Source organism: Acanthaster planci, linkage group LG19, assembly GCF_054643075.1.
Source record: "Acanthaster planci isolate LZ-2023a linkage group LG19, COTS_SCS, whole genome shotgun sequence".
NCBI lineage: Eukaryota > Metazoa > Echinodermata > Asteroidea > Valvatida > Acanthasteridae > Acanthaster > Acanthaster planci.
The window spans coordinates 3,659,045-3,682,749 of record NC_141795.1 but is presented as its reverse complement, the minus strand read 5'-3'; the positions used below and the strand labels follow the sequence as shown (position 1 = coordinate 3,682,749).

Below are 23,705 nucleotides of genomic sequence, written 5' to 3'. Positions count from 1 at the left end.
AGCGAAGGAATGTAACAAAAGTGTTAAGCTACGAGTCTGTGAAGAAACGAGATAAGGAACACGACATGCGTTTAAAGGAGAAATTAAAACAATTTCTGACAATGCTCAGTGTGAGATGTTCGATTGATGAGACATCGGCCACTAAAAAAACACTTTAACGAACAATCAGATTTTTTATGACATCCAACAGAAAAGATATCGCGTGTTCGAACATGTAAATGCAAGCACAAGCAGCATGGTTTGCCTTTATCGATCATAACCACAGTTAACGTGCACGCGTGTCCATAATGATTAGTAACGACAGTCACATTACTAAGTTACAGTATCAATAATCATAATAATCCGCAGATAATACTGGCACTTGATGCTAAATTACTAAGCTACAGCTCCTTACTCAGCTGGTCGGCATTATGTCGAACGTAATTTCACCTCAAGACAGATTTCGGCAAGGTATGTACAATAATTAAGTAACCGACCACTCTAAAAAAGGGGGGGCTAGCAGTTTACATGAGGCACAAAGTTTCATAGTGTAATATTAAAAGGTGATGGCCTATACTCAGTGCAGGATTTGAAAAAAATCAAAATTTCATTAGGTTATATTTGAAATGACCCTCCAGACAAACCCAAATATCTCCAAAATCATAATACATAGATTTTAAAAAATCGTTTCTCTTCGTTGAAGAGGAAAAAGCGGGAACTTGGCGATATGAGGGAAGTAATCTGCCAGGCCTTAATTTTTGCATGCATGCCAATGTCAGCATTCCAATCACGCCCACCTCGACCTCAGGATTCTGAGGAACAAAGGAGATGGCCAGCCGGCTTGTGCTTTGCAGGCGACCGTTCTCTTAAATGGCTGTATCAGGAATCCGGTCTTCCGGATAAGCCGATTTGACTGGCAGAGGATACGGCTGTTCAAATTCATGTTTATACGCATCTTTGGTCTCTATTGGAGGTGCGGCTGCGGCTCCTTGGGCCTTCACCATTGGATCCTGAAGCGCAACCTCTGTCAAAAGAAAAGATATTGGTCTTTGGCAAGAATTACTTAGCTGTGGACTGCCAGTGAAATTTCATACAACTCTATTGGAAGCGACTGCAGCCACAACCATATAGGCTCATGCCTATTGTTTTCTTAAATTTTCCGGCAGCTGTAACCATCAAAGGTCGATTTTAAGGGTCCTCTGATGTGAATGTTGAATTGGGAACTTGTTCTGTGCAACTTTCCACTTCTCTTAAACATAAGGAGCTATCTGGCATCTCGCTAGGTTATACTCTCAGTGAAATGAGCACTTTCAAAACGTTTCGAATTTGCCACACTTCCTGACAGACGGGCAATGCTGCTGCCATTTACTGGAAGACACTGTGAACAAGTTGTCTAGTCTTTCACCGATCGACATGAAACATTTTGGGTGCGTTCGATTAGCTTCCCCGAATACAGCAGTGCGGTTACACGCAAGGGAAGCCTCGAAATGAGGGTAATCGAAGGCTGCAGTGTACTCGCCAAGGCATTCTGGGAAAAAGGTCAAGTCCCCGCCACGTTCCATCATGTACAGTACGACCATGCACGAACAGTCCATCCGTGACGTCATTACACTCGGGCAGCCTCCAGAGACCCGCTCGCCAGCCGGGGTAGTATAGTGGCTAATACACCAGGGCAGGCACGATCACGTGATGGCTAAACGGACGCTCTCGTGTAAGTTTGACTTACACGAGTAAGCTAATCGAACGCACCCAATGGCGCCATTCTTGTTTCTTTGGTGCGCTTTCCCACGGATCTCGTCCCCCCCGCTACCACAGAAGAGAACATGACTTGTAAACAAACGCGTGACGTCAGGATGCATAGGTCTATTCAGGCGTTATCTGAACGAACTGTGAAAACATTTCCTCTGTTGTTATTTCAACTCGTCCCAGCTTACTTATCATTTGACAACCCAGCGGGGAAATGTTGGAAGTAACTGATTTTGACAACAAGTTCAAGGTGCTAGGCCTAATCACGAGCTTCTGAGTCAGCACCGGTGTTCAGCTTACCGTACTGTGGTGGCTGGCCCGCGGAAGCCAAGTTGCCAGGTTGCGGAGCAGCCATCTGTGGTCCAGTGTAGTAAACCTGAAGAGTTTGGAATGTATCTATTACGGCCGATTCACAAAGGTGCTCCTCCAAGAGTTTGCAGCGCGTTGACGTCACATCACAGTGCGTAAAATCTGTCGACCCTTTCTAAACGCACTTTCGACCGACAGATTTCGCGCACAGTGATTGGCTAACGCGTTGCAAACGCTTGGAGGCGCACTACTGGGACACGGCCGTATTTATCCATGAATATGGCTCTGCCTAGTCATTTTGGATTTAAGAGCCATCCCGCTGTCAATCTCGCACAGTCTAGTCGGGCTGTAGGTCAGATGATGTACCATAAAACTGTTGTCTTGGTTCCGACATAATTTTTATTGAGATAAAATGTACTTGGAGTCCATCTAACAATAGAACAATATGACAACGGAGAACACGAACAATAACGTTTTTACAGCTAGGTGGTGCTTTTGTTATTTAGTCCTACTGTTCACACACTACTCCAAAAGTTACGGACCACTTTTTATTTTGTGTAGAATTTTTTATATGAGGTATTTTACTGCTGAAAATGTGCATTTGATGTTTTGAAACATTCTTAAATTTTTTATTCTAATGAGAACATCTATAAAAACAAAAAAAGAAAGAATTTAGACCCCACTCATTGCTTGGAAAAAATTACAAGTTCAGAAAAAGTGGTCCTTAACTTTTTGAGTAGCGTGTAATCGTTTGCAGAAAGCTTGTTCCATCTCAAATTCTTTAAGTAACACTGGAAGAACTCTGAGCCAATTACAGAGGTATAACCCAAAGTTAAAACTGCGCAGACTTGACTATGTACTGAGCCTTTTGACATTATTTACTTCTTCACGCTAACCCTGTCAAATCCAATAGAACCTCGTGTGATTTACACTAATCCTCGGGCTTATAAAGGGTTTTTCAAATGATTATATAGGGAGGCACAGGGCCACGTACTCCATCAACATGGTTCTCCCCTTAAAATTATGTTTTATGCACACGCCAAGGGCAGGTGCTAAAGAGGAGGTTGTACCCTACCCCTGGGATGAAGGCAGCCTCCCCCCCCCCCGAGTACCGCCTGACAGCCACGCCGCTATGCTTACCACGGTGTCGGTTTGAGACTCGCCGGAGGAACAACACAAGGCACCGCAGCTCATTGCTGCCCCAACTATTGCAACCACGCCATCAACGCCAGCCAACAGACACACAAAGACATTGACAGTGACCCGTGCACCCTTTAATGAATAAAAAGAAATCAGATAAAATTTTGTGGGTGGGCGGAGTGGGATAAAACTAGTTAATAAGAATTTACTTTCAGAAAGTGAGAAGAAAAATTCCAACATAATGATGCCTTTAGTATCAGTAGCGATCACCAGAAAAGAAATCTGGCAGAGCAAAAGCAATTTTTGGTTTGCTTTTGAACGAAAGCTACATTATTTACAGAGAGGCAATCTGATTGGTTGAAGGGGCACGAATATCGATGATAACCTTTGCACACAAGTACTATTTAAAAAATCCCTGAATTCCTTATAAAACCGGGGGGAAATCAATTTCCGTGACAAAAATGCTTTCAAACAATGGGGTCTGATCATTGTGAGCCATGCGAACTCGCGCCTAATTGTCCATAAAATCTCTCATAATAATTCTGGGGCCACCCGAATTAGAAGTCATTACAGACGTGAATCACGCTCGTACGTAGGCACGCTCGTTTGGCCCGTGGCTACTAAGGGGGCATGGGGCATCGTTCCAAACGCTCGAGGCTAAGCCTGTGCTTCCCCTCTGCCAGAAATTATAGAGGTACCCCAGAAATTAGAGAAGAAACGTAATCGATAATCGATTCATAATCGGGGGATGACCCAATCCACCTCCACTCCCTCCAGAAAACAAGGCCCCCAAGCGCCTCCTGGTAAGTCATCCCAGTGTCTTCCGCGGATAGGGTGCTACACGCGTAGGCATGCGGAAGTGTGTGCTTTCTATGGTGTGCCTCATGACGCCTCAGTCGTTGGATGAGCTTTTACTGTATAGTACTTACTTGACTTGACAGACATGTTTCGTACTGTGGGATGGCGCTGTGATGACAAAAATGGCGAGCTCCATCCCATGACGCAGATATGGCAGCAAACGTCAAGATAACAACGGTCGTAAGAGACCCAAGGATGGCGAGCACCATGTAAGCAGTGATCTGAAGTAAGTTCATACGATAACCCGTATTACTAGGACTGTACCGTCTCACCTCCAACACATTTAAAGTCCCAACAGCACGCTTGGATTAACTTTAATTATCATTAGTCCTTTATACGTAAAATCTTTAACTTACAACCCGTTGTTTCTGCCCTTAACAATTACCTCTTATTTTTAAAACTCCTTGCTCGGCTCAAAAATTTCTTTTAAAACATAAGAGTTATATTTTTTCTAGTTTTGGTGCAATGCCCTTAATGGAAAAACTCCCGAAAGCTCAGTACTTGTTTGTGCTTACTAAACTTAAGTTGGCAGCCTTAAATTTTCGTGAAATCAATACAGTACACACACTTTGGCTAGCGAGCAAAGAGTTGCTGCACGCAGAACTATGGAAAGTCAAATGGAAAAAAATCAAACTGGAGGTCTTTGTTGCAAAGCGACATGGCTGCTCTTGAACTGGCTAGGAGTAGATAAGTTGACGCCGCTCTACCAGTGAGAGGGGTAAGGGGGAAGCAAGAGTTCCCCCCCCCCAGGGAGCACCCCTCCCCCGGTTACGCCAGTGCGCTCTACAAGGTTCCACTTGAAAACATACCGTGCATCGATCCCTTCTGCACGCCGCTGCCACTCCCACGAGACCAGGTAAGACGACAAACTGCAACAGAGCATGCAAAATGGATATCACTGATCGTCTTTGGAAAAGTGACTCAAGATAACTCAAAGTTTCCCAAAATCAAATAGCAACATCCACTGAGGACATCGAACCCTTTTAAAAATAATCCACTGTCCTCTTGTCCGACTGATCTTACCAGTATCCCACCCCAGACAGGGGAGCCGACAAAATAAAGCGGAACATGGAGCACTATGCGAAGAATACCGAAGAAAACGATGCTCAAACCAAGGACAATCTGTATCATCCCGGTCACACGGAGTCCCTTGATGTTGCCTCTGTCCTTGGCACTGGTGGGTGCCGCATCACTGGGGTCAGAGCCTTGTACATGCTGCACCGTCACCTGTGGCATAATGAACGACAAAACTGAAATATCGCGCAAGAAGCTCTGACCGTCGATCAGAAAGATACTTTGTCTTCAAGATACCAAAATTTTCCAATCGTATTGTATTAATGAGGCGCCTTTCTATATGTACGTTTTTGGGTGCGTTGCGTACAAGATGCGTTCATGCGTTTGACTTTCACGGACACAAAAGTCGACTCCATTAACATAACACGTGTGTGTTGCGTTCGGCCGTCAAAATCGCCCCGGGAGCGATTTTACGGACACGCAACACTTGAATTGGCCAATTGTTGACGTGCGTAGGGAAAGGCGCCTTTAGTCGGGAAAACACGGCCGGCGGGATCTAATGTTCGTCTTTATGATTTTTCTTTCAACTGGGTCACTGCTGCTGTAGGGAAATCGTCAAAAAGAGCCAACTTACTACAGGAGCTGCAGAAGACAGAGGCCCTTGAGCAACATAAGGCCCTGGCCGGCTTTGTGCCATAGTGCCTGTTCTTTAAACTCAGTCTTGGAAAAGAGCTAAAAACTGGCCAAACTGAAAAGAACAGTTACAATAATTATCAGGTTAAAATAGGTTGTGTTGTCAGATTCAAATAGGAAATGAAAGTACAAGACAAAAGATTCGGAAAAAATAAAAAAACATAAACAAAAGACCCCACAAACCAACGACAGATCGATCCAGTTAAAGCCATGCTAACTGCAGAGATATATGTATAGGGTTTTCTACATCCCAACTTTGACATTTTCTGCAAGTGTCTGATTAATCTATGCAAATTTGGCAGTTTTGATCGTTGGGCTCATCTGAAAAATATTTATAATTATGTCGGTAGTCAAAATCGAGCTAGGCCAACATTTCCGTTACGTTTAAATGACATACTTATGGTTATTCACCGTATTGGCATTCGAAATTTGCGCCACACAAACTTTTAAAAAAGGATAGATAATTCCACTCAACGTCTAAAGGCAGAGGTGATAGGGTGACAGTTTTCCATACCCCCCCCCAAATAATAATCAAAGTGTAATGGGTACAAGATAACATGTTTTGGGAGCGTTGTAAAACAGTATGATCGCTATGTTTGTTTTATGACATTACTACTACACTATCCGGTGCCTTGACGTGTCAATAATTAACGAGTTGTGGAAAAAGAGAGAATATTGGTAACCATCTTTGACCTGGGCGTCAACACGGCTTCGTATCCTGGCTTTGCATGACACGCAACAAAATGGCGGAGGCAAACACGATGCATTGTTCGCATTTGCCTGGTGACTCATCTTGCCGAGATAAATCCATGCTCTACCTGGAGAGATCCCAATTAATATTTTACACGAACGCAGCGTTCACACTTCCTAAGTATTTCCAGAAAAAATTCCCTCGCTGAAATGTAAAAAGGTAGTCATGGATTTTATAGATGTTCAGTATTCCATCGTTTTGTGATATTAACCCGATTCTGGTTATTGTGTCAATTTTTTTATATTCTATTTGATCGCCGTAAATCTCTAAAAAATACCATGCTGAAACACTTTCTACGGATAGGCCTATACATTTCCTAGGATGCAGAATGGAGCACGGGTCCTGGATCTTCAACTAAGATCAATAGTGTATGACAATCATTTTACAAACAAGTCAGATGACAAGACAAAGAATTTAAAAAGAGAGAGCAACCGTGAACCTTCGTGCCCGAACTTGGGGTCACAATATCCTTCTGAAGAGATCTTTGGAGAAGAAAACAAGAACTCAAACACCAACACCACCACAAACAAGACGAACAGTGATTACATCTGGTATAGGCACAAACATGAAATCAAGATGTAAAAATCCTGTACATGGCGACTTACAAAATGTTCCTTTGTGAGGGTTAAATGATATGGGAGATCAGCATGAACCAATTTTCGTATTGTGCTTGTGATATGGTCCACCTATCTTGGTCCAAAAAAGTAATTCCTGTCACCATCCTTCTTCAAGAGCCGATCCAGAACATTTTCGAGGAGGGGGAGCAAAGTTTTTAAAAAATGGGCGGAGGGGGCTATTTACATGCTTTTGAAAGAAAAATTCAACAGACCAACACAAATTGCCCTTTTCTGATTAAGAATAAATAAACGTTAAACTCAGAACCCAAATTATAGTACGTTCGACAAAATTGTGGCACTTTTGTCCCCACCCCAATCCGCCCTTCCCCCCATTCACGTTGATTACTTTCATCAACGACTTAAAATACACTAAAAGGAAATGCTTACCGAGCTCGCAGAAAGACCAAGATGGATCCGACCACTACAACTGCGTTATTAGATCGTGCAAAAATGAGCGATTCTCCCACGACAACTGAAGGACCAGATTCAATGAACTTTACACACTGGGTAAATCATTAACAATGTAGCAGAATAATAACTATTTGGACAACCTCTTCTGGCGTTGACGTCTCGGCTAAATTATTGGTTCCACGACCTGGTTTTGGCTGACACCCGCCGGAAAAGGAAAGGCGAGAAGAGCATTATGTACGAGTAGGGCACAGTCAAATTCGGTTATAGAGGACAAGATACCGTGCACGATATGGGGCCGATGGGTACCCCACCAGTCCAATCCCTATACACACTATTGTTACCTAACACATCCCCCAGATGTCTGTGAAGAATTTCCGAGATTCCGATCAAACAATGACCAACACAAGGTGGGGGGGGGGTGTTCTCTCCGCCCCATACCTTGCATCATAATTATGGAGGACTAGGCTATGGGATACGTTTAGTTGGTAGGAAACCCCACTTACCCCGACACGTGTTCGAAATTGTATACCCAGCAAGAAATGAGACCGAGGGGTACCCCCCCAACATGTCCAATCCCTATACACATTCCAGACTATTGTTACTTAACACATCCCCCCAAGACGCCTGAAAGGAATTCCCCAGATTCCTGCGAGACAATGACCAACACAAAGCAGGGGGGGGTTCTCTCCGTCTCATACCTTGCTGCATATGATATTGTCCGCCTCGTCAATTGATACGGCCCGTAAATATTACCGGCAAGTTACTAATGAGGCCCTTAAGCTTCCCGTGACTTACTTAATGATAGCAGAAGGCAGTCGATCAACTCAATGTGGATTGGAATTTTATTTACAATTAAATTTTAAAGAAATGTTCCTAGCATGGGGATGGGATTCTAGACCCTTTTTCCAGATTGCAGCCACTAGGTATTACCGTGCACAGCTGTTCTTTGCTTCATTATACAGACGGCCTAGGATAGCGTATCTGAGTATCTAAGTTCTGAGGTTACATTACATACAGAAATTCTCTCATCTGTTTTCACATGGGTGTTATACAATGCTTTCAATGCAAATCAGAAAAACCCGAGAATGACAGTCTACAAAAGATTTCACAATGTGAAGGGCTGCTTTTTTTCAGTCGTACTTGGACACGCGCCAAACAAATCGACCAAATCCTGTGTTTTTTTCCTGGACACAGACAGCATCTTGTCACTATTGTGATAAAGAATAATTATACAATACTCTCCGTGGAACACGGACTACACGATATGCTAGCTCTCTAAAAATCCCGTGAACGTGTAGTCCATAACAATTAATATTCAACAGCTGGCAAGACCACGTACGACACTAATTACATCACACTAATCTAGAAAAAGCAATTAAAAACAAATCCAAATAAAACAAGGACTTCCAAACATATAATTTCTTTATAATGTCATTGGTGGCAGTTGTGAATTAAAAGATTGAAAAGATTCCACAATTCATTGCATAAACAATACATAAAATTACTCTCAATCTTGCCCCTCCCATGGAAAATGACTATTTCTGCAGATAGAAAACCTGCCACGCTTTATACTGATCTATTATGATACAAGTGACAGAACAGCTACTACAGCAACTTTAAGCGCCGATGAAAAATTATTCACAATTTCCACCATTAACGATCACCGTGGAAAACTGCAATATTTAATGTTCACTTCTGGAGATTTGATCTAATGCTGAGGAAACCCACTTCCAATACATGTGTAATTGGGCACATGGGCCTGCTGTTAATGCCACAAATGGTCTGCTTCATTCTATGTGAGTGGTGAAAAAGACTTCTGATGGAAAAAAACGTGAGCTATTTGATGCTCAGCATCATGTCAAAAATGCTGTAGAGAGTTTGAAAGCATTCTGCATGAGGTCCATGGTTACAGTCTGCTCTTGAGCTGACTACAGCCAGCTTTGTGACTGAGGAAATGACAGCGAGACAGTTTCCTCTGCAGGGTCGCAACCAAGGCATTTTAGACACCAAATGAAAGAAAAACAAAACACAGTTCAGAAAGACCTTCTCAAAATATATATATCCTATTAAATTTAGACACTTTTACAGATTCTGAATTAAAAACTTTTGACATCGCTGGTTTCCAAGGCAACTCAGCTATCTTCTTTTTCATCTTCTTCTTCGTCTTCCCAGTCCTCACCCTCCTCCCCAAGTTCATCGTCGGAAATCTGGCAAAGGAAAGAGAAAAGAATGTGAATCATTGTGTGAAAGGTGCGAAATGGGTCAACACGTTAGTCAGCTGAAGATTTTGTGAGCACTGAAGCCAACAAAATTACACCGAGTTATCCACGTGGATAAGAAACATATCCAGGTCATTTCCCGGTCATGTCTGTAGCTCGGTGCCCCGATGAACCCGTATAACTGTTTTATGGTTGCTACATGAGCTCCCCTCTCTACCTACAATTCATTTGGTGATGTGAAAGTACAGTAATACCCTGAGGTGGCAGCAAGTCATTTTTTGCAAGTCACAAGTCATTATATGCAAGTCCAAGTCAAGTCATAAGTCATTAAGTCCAGTCACAAGTCAAGTCACAAGTCATTTGGTTACAGGGCATGTCAAGTCAAGTCACGAGTCATTTGGTCTAAGCACACGTCAAGTCACAAATCTCTTTATCCAAGTACAAGTCAAGCTGCACATTATTTTGTCCAGCTGTAATCAGCAAAAAGAACCAGGCATCAACTTACGAAGTTACGAGTTACTACATGGAGCCGGTCGAGTAGCGTCTGACTTGGGCCGGTAACAAGTCATTTTTTGCAAGTCGAAGTCAAGTTACAAGTCATTTTTTGCAAGTCCAAGTCAAGTTACAAGTCGTTTTTTGCAAGTCCAAGTCAAGTCACAAGTAACAAAAGCGTCTCAAGTCAGACTCGAGTCCAAGTCACATGACTGGAGTCAGCAACTCTGGTAATACCAGTCACAACCCAAACAGCTGTGACTTTGCGGCACATGTCTGTCATCAAAGAGATGCACTTACTGCAAGAGGTCATATGGGGAGCCTGGGAATACTGGTCTTTCAACAGGCCGTACTCCACAGATGTTATGGCTAGGTTAAAGAGACTTGGCAGTTTAAAGCAGATTAGTAGCTTAAGGATTACAAAAATTTTCAACTTAAATAAAAAAGTTATTTTAAAAATACAAAAACTAGTATGCCTTTTTTATCCATGGTGCTTAAGGGAGGGTTAAAAACCAAGTCAGTGTCAATATCACAAAGCACAATTTTTTTTGAGAGATAAAATGAGACGCCATTTTATCTGTGACAATTTCTTGACTGCAAATCCTTCAACAAGAAACAGATCTGGCCTAAAAGCTCAACGACCAATTCGTTAATGTTTGATGTCATACATAGAAGGTTTCTTGATTTTTAAGGTCATCCTCGTCCTTGATTTGTTTCACAAACACTAGCTGTGCCACGCTTGACGAAATTGATTTCACACTGCCAATACATGTACATAGCTTGTGGACATTCTTTGCTATTTTCACTTACTGTTTGGCCTAATTCTTTAAGTTTCTCCTTGTACTTGTCTTTTTTGGACTCAGTTTCCATCATAAGTACCAGGACATCATCCTGTTCCTTCCGCACATCTTCCAGTTCCAACTTTACTGAATCCCGCTCCTGCTCTAAAACTTTCATTTCTTGCTGAAGCTGGTTGACGGCCTCCTTGAGCTGGTTGATGGCCTCCGCATCTCCACTGCTGGCTCTCTGCGAGGCGTTTTGAGCTTCTAAGTGTCCGGCTTCCAGCATTTGGTTGGTGGATCGTAACTGTTCATTCTCAGCAACAAGTGAGGCATGGCCTGATTCTGACTGTGCTAGTCTTGATTCCAGATCTGACTTCTCTCTGCTGAAGATATCCCTTGATGACCTCTGCATGAACAAAGAGCAAGAACAGTTCGAAGAATATTGCATCACTTCTGATTGATCACTGCCATTGCTTGTTATCAAATCGGCTTAATATAAAACACACATACGAAAGTTGGAAAGTTCTAATCAGCATAAGTTCTGATCTTTGGGGATTTTAGCGAGATTTCCAGTTAGTATAGTTATGTCCTAGGACCAAATTTGCAATTTCAATAACTGCAATAAACGTGTGGATCTGTGTGATGAACACACTGAGGGAAACAAAATCAAGGGCAAAATAAGCTATACAGTAAAAGTCACTGAAGACAAGCAAGTTCAAACATCGATGTAAGTAGGGAACCCTGTCACAACATGCACACTGGGAGTGGGTTCGAGTCATTTGATTTGTGTAAGCGTGACTCACTTCTTTTTCTGATAGCTCTTCAACCATTTTACTTTGTTTCTCGATTTCGGCTGTCGCGTCCGCCAGTGCCATTCTCAGTTTTTCGTTTTTCTTCTGCATCTCCTCAAGGTGTGTCCTCAGTTCATCTGAGGACGTGTTCTCCATGTCATTGGAGGACAGTACGGCTTTGGCATCAGATATTGTTAAATCATTGGTCTGGGAAAGAGGTGAAAAATAAACTGTGCTAACTCCATGATCTGAGTTTGCAATTCTGTCATCTTATGAAGACTTTGATCGGCATAATTGAGAGCACAGGAGGACCTCTTACATTTCACTGGTCAGCAACTATCTCATAAGAGGTCTTGCTGACACAACCTTCCTAATAATCAATTAATTATGAAGGCTGCTTCCTCATTACTTGTTTAAGCCATTAAGAACTATTCACACCATGACACGCTTGTTAGTTCCAAACAAAACGACAAACCATACACATACTAATTTTTCTATCCTAGCATTCTTCTCCTCGACCTGCGTACTAAGCGTTGCCTTCTCTTCCTTTAAGGCTGCAATCTTTGCCTCAAGCTGAGCTACCCTTTCCCTGTCTGAGCCCGAGGCCAGACTTGCAGAGTCGATGGAGTTGTTGACATCACCCTGACCGGACTGTACACCTGTTGGTGGGAAATTAGGATCTATGACACACCGGTGATGAATCAGATTTGTAATCCAACAGCACAAATGTGTTTACTAACACGACTCCTACATGATATGGCATCATGGTAAGTATTGCAACCTCAACTGGGACATGAATGAATACAGGCGATTCACAATGCAGTGCGCCACCAAGAGGTTGTCATGGAGAGGCATTTTTGCAGTGCATTATGGGATAAATAGTCAACACAGTTTCATTCTGTGCTGTGCGTGGAAAACTTGAATTTTTTCCAAATCTTATTCAAAATCGCTCATTGCGAATGGGTGTTAGGTAGTCTAAATGATGGTTTTGTGTGGTGCAGTGAATGCCTCAATCAATCAGATATCCCCAAATCACATCAGAAAAGTGCTTAATCTCGACAGCGTGTTCGCCACTAACTTAAGAAGTGGCCTGTCTGCGGCAAACTCTTAGTGATGTGCTGTATTGTGAATCGCCCGAATTCATTCTCTTTAGTTACATATTGTCAAACTTGTGCACATGTGCACAACAGATTTTCACCATCCCAGCTTTTTGGCTTTCTAATTAGGTCCCACTGATACATCATTCTTTACATCGGAAGCGACATGGCAGAGGGTGAGTTTACCGTGCTGTGCTTTGATCAGGGCGTACTGGTCCTTGAGCTGTTGAATCTGTAGTCCTTGCTCCCCCAGGAGTGCCTCCGCTTTCTTGTGTTCCCTCTCAAGACTTGAGTACTTTGTCCTCAGTTCCCCAAGTTGGACATCCTAGACGAAAACCCAACCCAACAGAGTACAGTAAAGCTACTGAAGCAGGTGTCATGATATAAACTGATAACAGGTGTTTGAAGTGTGTACCACAAGGTGCAATTGTCAGGGCCGTGTGCACAGTACTTTTGGAAAGCCTGTGAAATTCTATTCCAAGTGAAACTTAGCACGTACATAGACATTGTTGATACTTCAAACCAAGGTTTTGCAGTGCACAGAAACCTCCAATTCACCAGTTCATGTACCCACTTCAGACAATGAACTCTAAATAAAAGTCAGAAGACAAGATTTGTTTCAAGCACCAGTCAACTTGTAACTGGTATATTTTAAGTTTGGGGACCATACACATCACTTCACACTTAATGGGTGCGTACGACATAGATTTAATGTGATAATTCCTCTCACCTGCTCCCTGATGATTTCTTTGTACTGGGTGACAATACTGTCATGGTCTTCGATGGTTTTCTTGGTCTCTACGTCATCTTTGTCTGACACAGCTTTCAATAACACACCTTGGAACAACAAAGTGGGATAAAATTCGGCAGGAAAACAGCTCAACTTCACAGATTTTGCACTTTTTCCTGAGTCATGTCAACCAGCTGTTTTCAAAGTTTCTTCAAGAAAGGTTTTAATAAAAATGGCAGAACAAGGAAGAACACATTAAGGTGAAAAATATGAGAGGATTAAACATATTCAACGCAGGTGACAACTCACTGCCATTCAGTTATTTTTTTAAAGTTCACCCAGGCTTGTTCAAAACTGATTGGACTAACTGGTTAGTGAACTACATGTGCTTAACAGGAGCAAATAAAAAACAGAACTCTGACATGTGGAAGGGAAACAAAAACAATTTGCTTTCATGAATCACATATGCCTAGAAACTTGATAGAACCGAACCTTGCCCCGCCTTGAACCTAGCAGTGGTATAGACCCCAACTACATGTCATAAAAAACATGCTTGTACAAAATGTTCCAGTTTACTACCTATCAGTTGAACATGAATTCGTTTACTCAGTTTTGTTCAGTTGTGCCAGCAAAGTACTAAACTATAAAAAGTTTGGAACCAGATCTGAAAACTGACCTTCTAGCTGTTTGAAGAGTGTCGTAAATTCATAGTCCAGCATCATGACATCTGGGGAGGGGAACTGGAGCTGTGGTTTCTGGGCTGCCAAGGTGTAGAGTTCGTGTTTGGACACTAGGTCTAGCTTCTCAACGAAAGATTCCAGGCCGACTCGCTTAACAATCAGCTGCTTCATGTTCTCCCTGCTCGGATCGAACGTGGGTCACCATTATGGAATCCGCGCACAAAGTTATTGATGGCGCTGTGTGCCACATGCGTGGGTTCCAGCAAAGGACAAACAATGTCCAAATGTGGTGTCTAGAGTTAGGTCTAGGTTCTTACTGGTTGTCAGCAGGTGGGCAACACGCTGACACAATGCAAAAATGCAGCTTTGGAACCCAATGCAGACATGGTCTCACATTACATACATGCAAAGGTTCATAGACGGGTACAGTGTGCATGGCCAATATTTCGACAGAATGTGCACAAAACTTGTACAACTGGATGCCAGAGTAACATGCCAGAGTAACATACCCGAGCATGGACGTGTAGAGTTACCTGCCCTTAGGTAACAACTACTTTTTGCACTATTAACCCTTCGGAAAAAGCTCTCTGCCTAAGGTGAAAACAAGATAGAACAATCTACTGTCATGGATGACACCTTGACAACATTTACAGAGACTGTTTTTATTTAGAAACAACGATAAGAGCCAGTAAATTTCCACTGTGGTAGATCAGTACTTTGCACTGTCTTTTATATGAGCTGTAAGCAAAGCCTGTTGTCTGATGGAGAAGAAATTCATGACTTGCCTACCATAAAAGTGTGGTTAATGATTTTAAACAAGGTTTTCACTTTTGAAACGTCAGATCAGTGTCCATTTGCGCAGCAAGGTGCTTACGTCATGAGGGTTACTCACTTTGTAAAGCTCTCATTTGAGTTGTCATTGAAGTGTACACAGATACCCAGCAGGAATGCACAAAGTCCCTGTCCAAGCAACTCATGCTCGTCTGCATGCTCAGCGACTTGAGCGGTGAGCTGACGGGTAGAACTCAGTCAAGGATCTCTCCATGAGTTAGAAATAGAACCAAATACAAGACAGATCTGCAATTTTTCTCTGAACAGTCTAAGCAACGTCAAATCCAGATGTTAGGATAATGGACTTGAGCCACAACTTAACGTTGATTTGTGAGCAAAGGATACAAATGGTACGTTCGCTGGGTTGAGTAGGAAGTGGGTGACGGCCAACTGGCATCCAGCAGTCCAGGAACTCAGAAGAATTAGGAGACCTATCTTAGTCTGGAACCTGACGGTGGGCTGAAAAAAAGGTGAGGAAAGCCCCCAAGAATTGCATTAAAGCAGGCTGTTTAGAAAAGAAATTGTACCCCAGAGAGTCTCCAACTTGGGTCTTAAAGGTGTCAGTGACCCAAACTTAACAATATGGTACATGAAAAGATTCACCTTCAGATCATGTGTAAGTTGGGAAAAACGGCTGATGTGCACAATATGCCTGATTGGTCTACACTATTGATCAATTCTGCATGAAACCTCCAATTTTACTTTTCTCTTTTTTGAAACTGTCTATTACAATACGGGCATTTCACAATAGTGCGCCACCAAGAGTTTGCAACGCCTTGGCCAATCACAGTGCGCGAAATCTGTCAACCCAATGCACCTTTAGAAAGAGTCGACAGATTTCTCACGTTGTGATTGGCTGATGGTGGAATTATCGACAGATTGTGCGATAAGATCGACTAATTGCGCAAAACTCCAGAGATCACACATATTGACTGATTATGCCCAACATGTACATATCTTCCAGCCCGTACTGGCTATCTGAGCTTTGGGTTTTTGGATGTACCTGTGACAGGATGTTAGCGCATTGCTGCAGCAGCGACACTGGAGGCTGGCCCAGCCCAGTGGCAAGCTGCACCCGCAGCAGTTGCTCCTTCTGGGCGGTGTTGTCCTTGAGGGCGTGGGAGAGCGCGATGGCGGCACACCAGTTGGACAGGGAGTCCTGACTGAACAGACCACCGCAGAGAAGCTGGCCCGCGGTCACTGCCGACACTAGGAGGAAGAGAGATGGGAACACCGTTCAGTGTGGACTTTCGAATTTCCAGGATTATCCTGTGACCAGAATTAGGAACCATTACTGCAGTGCAATCGTGGCGGTCTACAAAAGTGGCGCATACCATCTGCCGTGGCGGGGAGTAGCGTGGAAATAATCTGCTCCTGTCCCACTTCATTCTTGTAGAGGAAACACTGGAAGCAGTAGAGGACAGCACAGCGGAGAACAAATGGTTGCTTCTCATTCACCATGGACATCAGTAGGACGACAATCGCCGGCCTACAAATTAAAAATTCTACTTTAAAGTCACTGCCCATGCAGTTCTCATCAACGCAAAACACTGTCAAACCCATCTTGTCAGCCATCCAAAAGGTTAAGCTAGCTGATAGGTTATAGTGCTTGCCACTGACTTGATGGGGCGAGCGAATTTGAATTGAAATCTTACTTTGTGGCATTACGTTTACCTCTAAATTTAATAACAAATTACACACTTTGACTTTTTGGTACAAATGCTCCTTTTGATACTAAATCTGTGCAACTTCTTGACATCTGAAAATGCTCTTCTAAAAATTTTAGTTTGGCTAACACTGTCAGCCTAAAATCTGGCTAACTGAACCAGTTTAGAAACAGTGGTTCTTAAGTTTGTTACCGGAGCAGAAAAGATAGAGAAGCACCTGCCCAATAAAAAAAAAACATACTTAGGGGAAGTCTAGAACAAAGAGAACAGTTTAGAAGTCATGAAATGCCAGCAGAGCTCCAGCTCTCCGATTTTTAAGCTGCTCAGATGTGAGATCCTACCTTGGCGGGGTGGAAGGTGCATTGACGGCGGCAAAGAAGTCCTGGTTGACCTTACAACCTCTGATGACCTCTGACACAGTGTTGATTGTCTGCAATCACAAACGAAAGGGAAAAAAACAGAAATCATACGCTGCCAACATTTGCTGTTAAAACCCCATTAATGTACAAGCAGACAGAGACCAGTCTACAGCTAAAATGTTCCATCAATGAAACATTCCAAAGTTTGCAAGCTTTTCAAGGCATTCTCATTGTTGGTATTAAACACGGAAATTGATTTTTAGTAGCATAAACATTTTCAATGAGTTCAGTAAAGGACAGTTATCAACACCAACCATGTCTGATTCTTCTAATGAAGCACAGTTCAAATACATCTTTAATTCTTGAAACAATTGTTATTTTCTTCGAAACTTTACATTGTTTGTTGGGACAACTTTAAATTTCTCAATAAGTTGTCATGTTTGTTTCTGTGCGAGGCTGTGTCAGAATTACTTGACAGTGGCTTTGAATTGCACACAACTCTCTAAGAAGTGGCTACAACTACAACCATAGATTCATGTGTAATTTCCAGCCGCAGCCATGAAATTCGGACAAGGCGTGACTGCCAGCCTCATGATAAGCCCTTCATGTCCCATCACCTCAGTCAGGATATCGGCCGGAACCCCGCTGGCCATGAGGATGCTGCACAGCTGCTTGAGTAAACCACAGGAGTGGATCAACTTCTGGCAGGCGCTGGTCGCTTGCTGGGGATTGTTGGGAGAAACCAGGCTCCGTATGACCTGACAAAAGAGCATGGGAGAAGTTCCTGTGCAAAATCAGCGAGCATTTACATATGGTACCAATCAACCAATTTCTAGTGGAAACAGGCACAGAGGAACTTTGCTTTGAAAATCTGCAATCTTTGAAGCAAGATTGAAATTAGGCTTAACTAATAAAGTTACATTTTAAAAAAATGCTAAAAAAAAATTTCAAGGCGATATGCCTTATTCCTCAATAAAAGAGTCTTAAACAGTTCTGTATAAACGATCAGAAAATTGAGTCTCTCACCTGTAGCATGTGATGAACGTTCTTGACTTTCTGTGTTGACCAAGTGCCGTCTGGATTTTGTGGTACCAGTGTTTGGAGTTCAAAGAACGGAGACAGGCGTTGAATGAAACTGTAGCCAAAAAATACAAAGATGTATCAGCTCTGAACTGATCTAAAAACAATGCACTTTGCTTATTTCTTGTGTGGCCTTGCTGGATGTATTTGATAAATTTTTAACAACAGCTACGGCAGGATGAGGCAGTGATGTGCTCACCCGCTACTCAAGCTAAAAGCAGGGCTCTACAGCATGTTCATATCATTCTAGAATCATTTGGTACTAGCATCCACAAAAGGCAAGCGAGCGGATGAGCTCTTTTGGGGATATTCTTTTCCACAGAATGTGCACAAAAATGAAACAGGAAATGGTGCTTAGCCAATTTGTGTTTTAAGCAAAACTCAGCTGGGAACCCGCCACATGATATAAACAATGAATGACACTATGCCTGGTAACCAGTTTTGTCAGGGAAAAATTTCCCTCACAGATCAACTTTCTATGCTTAGCTCCTCTATTCAACTGTTCCCAGCTGACGGTAACTTTAAGCATGATCACTGTGGAGTGTTCTACACTTGAACAGCATTCCAGAGTGCCATCTTGAGGGGGTTTCTGGTCTTACCTCCCCTCCTTGAAGAAGGTCTGGTTGGAGCTGTTCTTCTTGAGCAGGTTGAGGAGCAGTTGCAAGCAGTCCTCCACCACGATGCCACCGTCGCTTCCCCCTTCCTCCATGATGATCCTCAGCAGTAGGTCAAAGGCATTCTCAAAGGCCACAATCTTCTGGATGTTGGCATTGCCCTTGGTCAGGGCAGTGAGCAGTAACAGGCCCTGCGGCAAATTTGGAGGACAAAAAGCATGTGCCTCGGTCACTTTTTTTTACAGAAAAGCATCACTACTGATGACATCCACTTTACATCTAACAGCCAGATCCTAATCACAAAATAATGAACCAACAGTAAGTATGCAGGATACTCCACACTGGAATAACTGTAAGTGGCCAAAGTATCTTTAAAATCAAATAACACAGAATGCAATGTGATTTCTGACAGACACCCTCCTTGTGAGAGTTTCCCTGGATCTCATTTTTAAAGATTATTCCAGAAAGGGACAGTTCATTTGAACAGCTTTTGATATGACTTGAGATTATGACTTGTGATCCATGATGTGCTCACAAAAGTGAACATTAAAATGATAATTCTTTTTTTGAGTCGCTCTCAAAGCAAGACGAGTTCCAAGGCCAAAGACAAGAGTAAACTCAGCTCTTAGGGTCTGATGTATCACCCAGTCTGGCATCCTGATGAAAATAAACATGATGTGCATGACAAGAGTTCCCAGTTCCAACTGATTTTGATGAGTGAAAGATTCTTTCAAAGGGCCTTCAACTCAAAGAGTGGCTCTGGTGACTTGCGACTCATTCTGTCTGGGTGAGTCACAATTGCTAGTGTGGATTTGGATTAGAAGACAAACAAATCAAATCAGTATTTTCTCACGTCGTTCCTGATGACTTCCCGGCTGTCCGACAGCAGGTCCATTAGCTTGGAGACACCCATGGGACTGACCAGGATGATCTGCTGGACTTGGCTGGACCGCAGGTTGATCAGGGCGGTCATCAGACGGATGGCTGGCCAGCGGATACGGAACTCATACTCCTGGCAGAAGAGCACGTCATAAAATGGTTTACAAAACTTAGGTAGGCTATGAATAAAAATGTGTTGTCCACACAGAGCAACGACAATCTATGTTAACTGCGTAAATATTCTGTGTAACCTTAAACTGCATTAAATGTTTAAAGATCTTGCAGAGTTGACAACAGAAACCTTAACTGCAACAAACTATATAGCAGTGTTGGAGTGGAGTCCATCATAAGTCCCCTCACAAGGCTCGTCATAAGCTACAGGGAGAATGCGTTTGTCACAGTTCATTTGAATAGCGTGTGTACTGGGTGAAGACAGAATGACTTGTGATGGATAGACCCCTGGACTCATGATGGACTGGCAGGGACTTGGGATGGACTCAACTACAACACTATCAGATACATTCTATATTATTCATGGTTCACAGATAGAGGGCAGCATAGCCAAAGCATAAACCTTAACTTCCTGATACGTAATCAGGTGCTTTCAGGGTCAAGCACCTGTACGCAGATTCTAATAACTGGATTTTCCTACCTCCAGGAGACCAAGCATGAGGGTGATATTTTCGGTCTTGTTGAGGAAGATGTCAACAAAGTGCTCACTGAGTTGTCTGATCTCCCGTTCTCTGGCGTCTACATCGATGTGTTCATAGTCATCTGCAGTAACGCAGGCACAAATCAAACTATCATGAAATGCTAAGTGGTTCACTTTTGCTGACAACATGTGTACACTTTTAGCCAAACTCACAGAGTCATCCTGCTACAACCTTCCATGTGAGAAATCCACAACTGTGCAAAACAGCCTCGGTGGCACATTCACATTGCACGTACTTATGAGGACCGTCAAGTCTCCTATAGGCATGTTAGTATGATGGGACCAGATGGAATTGGATTCTCACCGTCTTCTTCTTCGATGGTTGGGCAGATGATGTTCAGCAAGGTCTCCAGGGCATAGCTGGCAATCTCTGGGTCACTCCGATCCGTCTGTAAGATTCCCAACAGTACCTCCATGCACTGGGTCCCAACCTCAAAGCGAAATTTCTGGCAACGGAAGGTTTTAAAAAATGCTCATCGTGACATTTCCTCTCATCCCATCGGGACCGTCATACTCAAATGCTTCAGTACACTTTGATACACAAATTGTATCACTTGACTGAGTTTTAACCAGAAAGCCTACTACTTGTCAAATTTGAACTGGTGTAATAAAGTTTATGTCAATTCTCACCATCATCCCTAACAGAGCGATCACACTTATTTATGTTAAGCCCCAACTATAGAATCTATATCAACCGTACTGGTACCTAGTTGGGACAGTTCTGACAATAGGGATACAGTTGTGACAGTCCCAACTACAGCAAAGGGAGCCAGGGTGTGCCAGCGTCATTTGGTTTATAGTGGCAATTCAAGCTTCATGCTGAAACTAGGTTTTATGTCATGGATGAAAAATGCCAGGTTGGCATATTTTGGATGAATTAATTCGTTACGTGTGAGCTGTATAACTTTGGGGAAGACTGATACATTTCTACAGAAACTTGCCAGCTACAGCACCATAGTCCCAACCATACTAGCTTCTTATGCATAGGAGTATCACCGGCCAGCAAGATTAAGCAAGATTTAAGAGACAAACAATATTCTTGCCCTTTTAAAACTGTCTGTTCCTTTTAAATTTTTTAATGAACAATTCACTTTTTGAATCGCGAGATTTCTGTCTCTTTTCATTTGAATCTGCTTGAAACATGTCCCCATAGTGCAATTTTTTTCATTTCAAACAAAAGAAAATTCTCCCTTCCTTTACATGAATTTTGCATTTGAATGTTCAAGTTCCGAAAATAGACTCAATAATTGATCATGTATTCTGCACAGCCCTAGTAAACAATCGCCAAGGCAAATATTTGAGCCTTAAGGAGGCTCATCAAAGGAGACTGGAGACGTCATTTTCATTACCTTGGAGAGTGATTTCAATGCCCGTACCGCATCTCGTCTGTCATCAAGGAGAGTAGAGGACTTCACTCTATCACACAGTCGTGCAATCTTAGGAATGCAGGCAGGGAAAAGTGTCATTAACAGGTGCAACAACTTTTAATCACAGCTTTATTGGGAAAAATCTTCCTTGCAGTGATTTATCAGCCATCTGACATGATGAAACTTCACTCAGTGAAAGTAATAAAATGTCCTAAAAAGTCCGATTAAACAGTAAAAGTATTGAGGAATTCACCTTAAACACTTAGAATGTTTCAGATCAGTCTTGTAGGGTTTGTGCTCAGGGTGTCAAGTGGTGTCCGTACATGGAATTCTTTCCCTTTATAAGACCACTAGCGTAATTTAGTAAATTAGTGTACAAACATGACAAAAGGAAACGGGCAGGACTGACGCGTTAATTTAATAAGCTACACAAACGTAAAGTGGGCAAACGGAAAACACTACCAGCACTTACCGTTTCAGCTCCAGACGGTTGAGCTGCGGTGTCACTGGACCCAAGAACAGACCGAAACCAACTCATTTTTAACTAAAGGTGGTATTAAACTCGACTCTACGAGCAAAATCGACGCTTTTTAGCACCCGATCAAAGCTTACATCTGTTCTCACGCGCGTGGGAATGATACGTGGCTGACACCGGTTCATCGATGGCTCTCGGCATGAGAACGCTTGCTTTGGCGTGTTGTATCGTTGGCAAACCAGCGAAGCATTTGGTTCAGATGGAGTAGAGATGTTTTCACCAGTCCTCCGAATGTTTTGTTCATTGACAGCCCAACTTGAACACATTCGGGTCAGGATTGATTGATTTCACCGCTGGCTGATTTTTATTAACCCACTTCAAGTTGAAACATAAGCTCAAATATTATTTTTTAAAAAGTCAGTAAATCGATGCACAGATATTAAAGACTGTCTCTAGTAATCAAACATAGTGGGATCGACTCGCAAGGACTACTTGGAAGTTGCATGTTTATACGCCTGGAGTTACGAACAATCATTTTTTGAACCCTTTGTCATTGAAGAAAACGCCCAGTTAATTTGTTTGTTCCACTCTTGAACGGCACAACGTTTCCATCTCCAACTTCCCCCGTAAAGAATTATTGGCTATCCCGTCCCTCCCCTTTACTTCATGTCGTTGGCATTTGGAGAGAGTACGCCTACTTACAACATGTACACTGTTATGATGGCCACTACTGGCAGAAGGGGTCCCACTTTTTCCACGGAGGCATGTCCCCACTTTATGCAGGGCCTATAATTGATCTCCATTAATATAATGGAGATAAGGTACTGTGACGTGACAGAGGGCGCTAGTCACTAGGCGCGGTGCAAAGTTATAGATGGCGCTCTGACCAGTAACAGAGGCATTTTAGGCGCGCATAGCTGTGTGTTAAGCGAGCGCGGCGCATAGGCTCCGCCTTGTGCGTTGTGCGATAGGGCAGCGGAAGTCACTGCTTGGTCACGTGAGCGCGTGCGTGGGCGTGGTCACAGCAGCGCAAAGGTTATAAAAGGCGCGCAGTCAAGGTCCTGCATGCAATTGGGCTGATCCGATCCTGTGGTAAGGGTTGAAAATCCTGTGCAAGGGTTAAAACCACCTAGCCTAGTGTGACTGTGCCTAAGTCCCGAGTGCGTGTGTAGTTGAGGGGCTCGGTAGGTTGAGGGGCTAATTGGTGGTGCGGTATAGTTCCTGATAGGAGCTTGCGGTCGATGCAAGGGCGGATTGCTATCTCGCGACGTGAGTTGCGTGTAGTGCATCCCTGACAATAAGCCCCGTAAACTTGCTAAAGTCTCTGATTCGGCACTGGATGCCCACAATTAATTGTGGTGTTCGCTGCTTTGGGCGAAGTCCGGTCACGTATAATCACACAGTCTCCCCCG

The 23,705-nt window shown here is 43.0% G+C and overlaps 2 protein-coding genes across 2 annotated transcripts; both read right to left on the bottom strand.

Annotated features, from left to right (window-relative positions):
* Positions 1–215: 215 nt before the first annotated feature.
* On the bottom strand, positions 216–7,625 carry LOC110991045 (uncharacterized). The gene is made up of 8 exons (XM_022223371.2): positions 7,495–7,625; positions 5,681–5,794; positions 5,056–5,259; positions 4,842–4,901; positions 4,104–4,253; positions 3,175–3,306; positions 2,026–2,101; positions 216–1,003 (listed from the first exon to the last, which is right to left on the bottom strand). Exons 2-8 carry the CDS (start codon positions 5,741–5,743, stop codon positions 846–848), a joined length of 843 nt encoding a protein of 280 aa, XP_022079063.2. The 5' UTR covers positions 5,744–5,794; positions 7,495–7,625; the 3' UTR covers positions 216–845.
* Positions 7,626–8,342: 717 nt separating this feature from the next.
* On the bottom strand, positions 8,343–22,480 carry uso1 (USO1 vesicle transport factor). The gene is made up of 20 exons (XM_022229496.2): positions 22,291–22,480; positions 21,801–21,887; positions 20,756–20,897; positions 20,392–20,513; positions 19,714–19,872; positions 18,846–19,051; positions 18,193–18,301; positions 17,784–17,924; positions 17,149–17,237; positions 16,475–16,629; positions 16,144–16,349; positions 15,486–15,599; positions 15,202–15,320; positions 14,306–14,487; positions 13,630–13,736; positions 13,086–13,224; positions 12,289–12,461; positions 11,815–12,009; positions 11,040–11,417; positions 8,343–9,725 (listed from the first exon to the last, which is right to left on the bottom strand). The coding sequence occupies exons 1-20, from the start codon at positions 22,354–22,356 to the stop codon at positions 9,651–9,653; spliced, it is 2,964 nt and encodes a 987-aa protein (XP_022085188.2). The 5' UTR covers positions 22,357–22,480; the 3' UTR covers positions 8,343–9,650.
* Between the last annotated feature and the right edge of the window lie 1,225 nt (positions 22,481–23,705).

Excerpts from the sequence above, each read along its gene's own strand:
- LOC110991045 (XM_022223371.2), bottom strand. The coding sequence starts at position 5,743 with ATGGCACAAAGCCGGCCAGGGCCTTATGTTGCTCAAGGGCCTCTGTCT. Across the intron at positions 3,307-4,103 it reads AAACATGTCTGTCAAGTCAA|GGTGCACGGGTCACTGTCAA; the intron begins GTAAGTACTATA and ends TATTCATTAAAG. Across the intron at positions 2,102-3,174 it reads AGTCTCAAACCGACACCGTG|GTTTACTACACTGGACCACA; the intron begins GTAAGCATAGCG and ends CAAACTCTTCAG.
- uso1 (XM_022229496.2), bottom strand. The coding sequence starts at position 22,356 with ATGAGTTGGTTTCGGTCTGTTCTTGGGTCCAGTGACACCGCAGCTCAA. Across the intron at positions 17,925-18,192 it reads ACGTTCATCACATGCTACAG|GTCATACGGAGCCTGGTTTC; the intron begins GTGAGAGACTCA and ends CTCTTTTGTCAG. Across the intron at positions 15,600-16,143 it reads GCGCTAACATCCTGTCACAG|CCCACCGTCAGGTTCCAGAC; the intron begins GTACATCCAAAA and ends CCTTTTTTTCAG.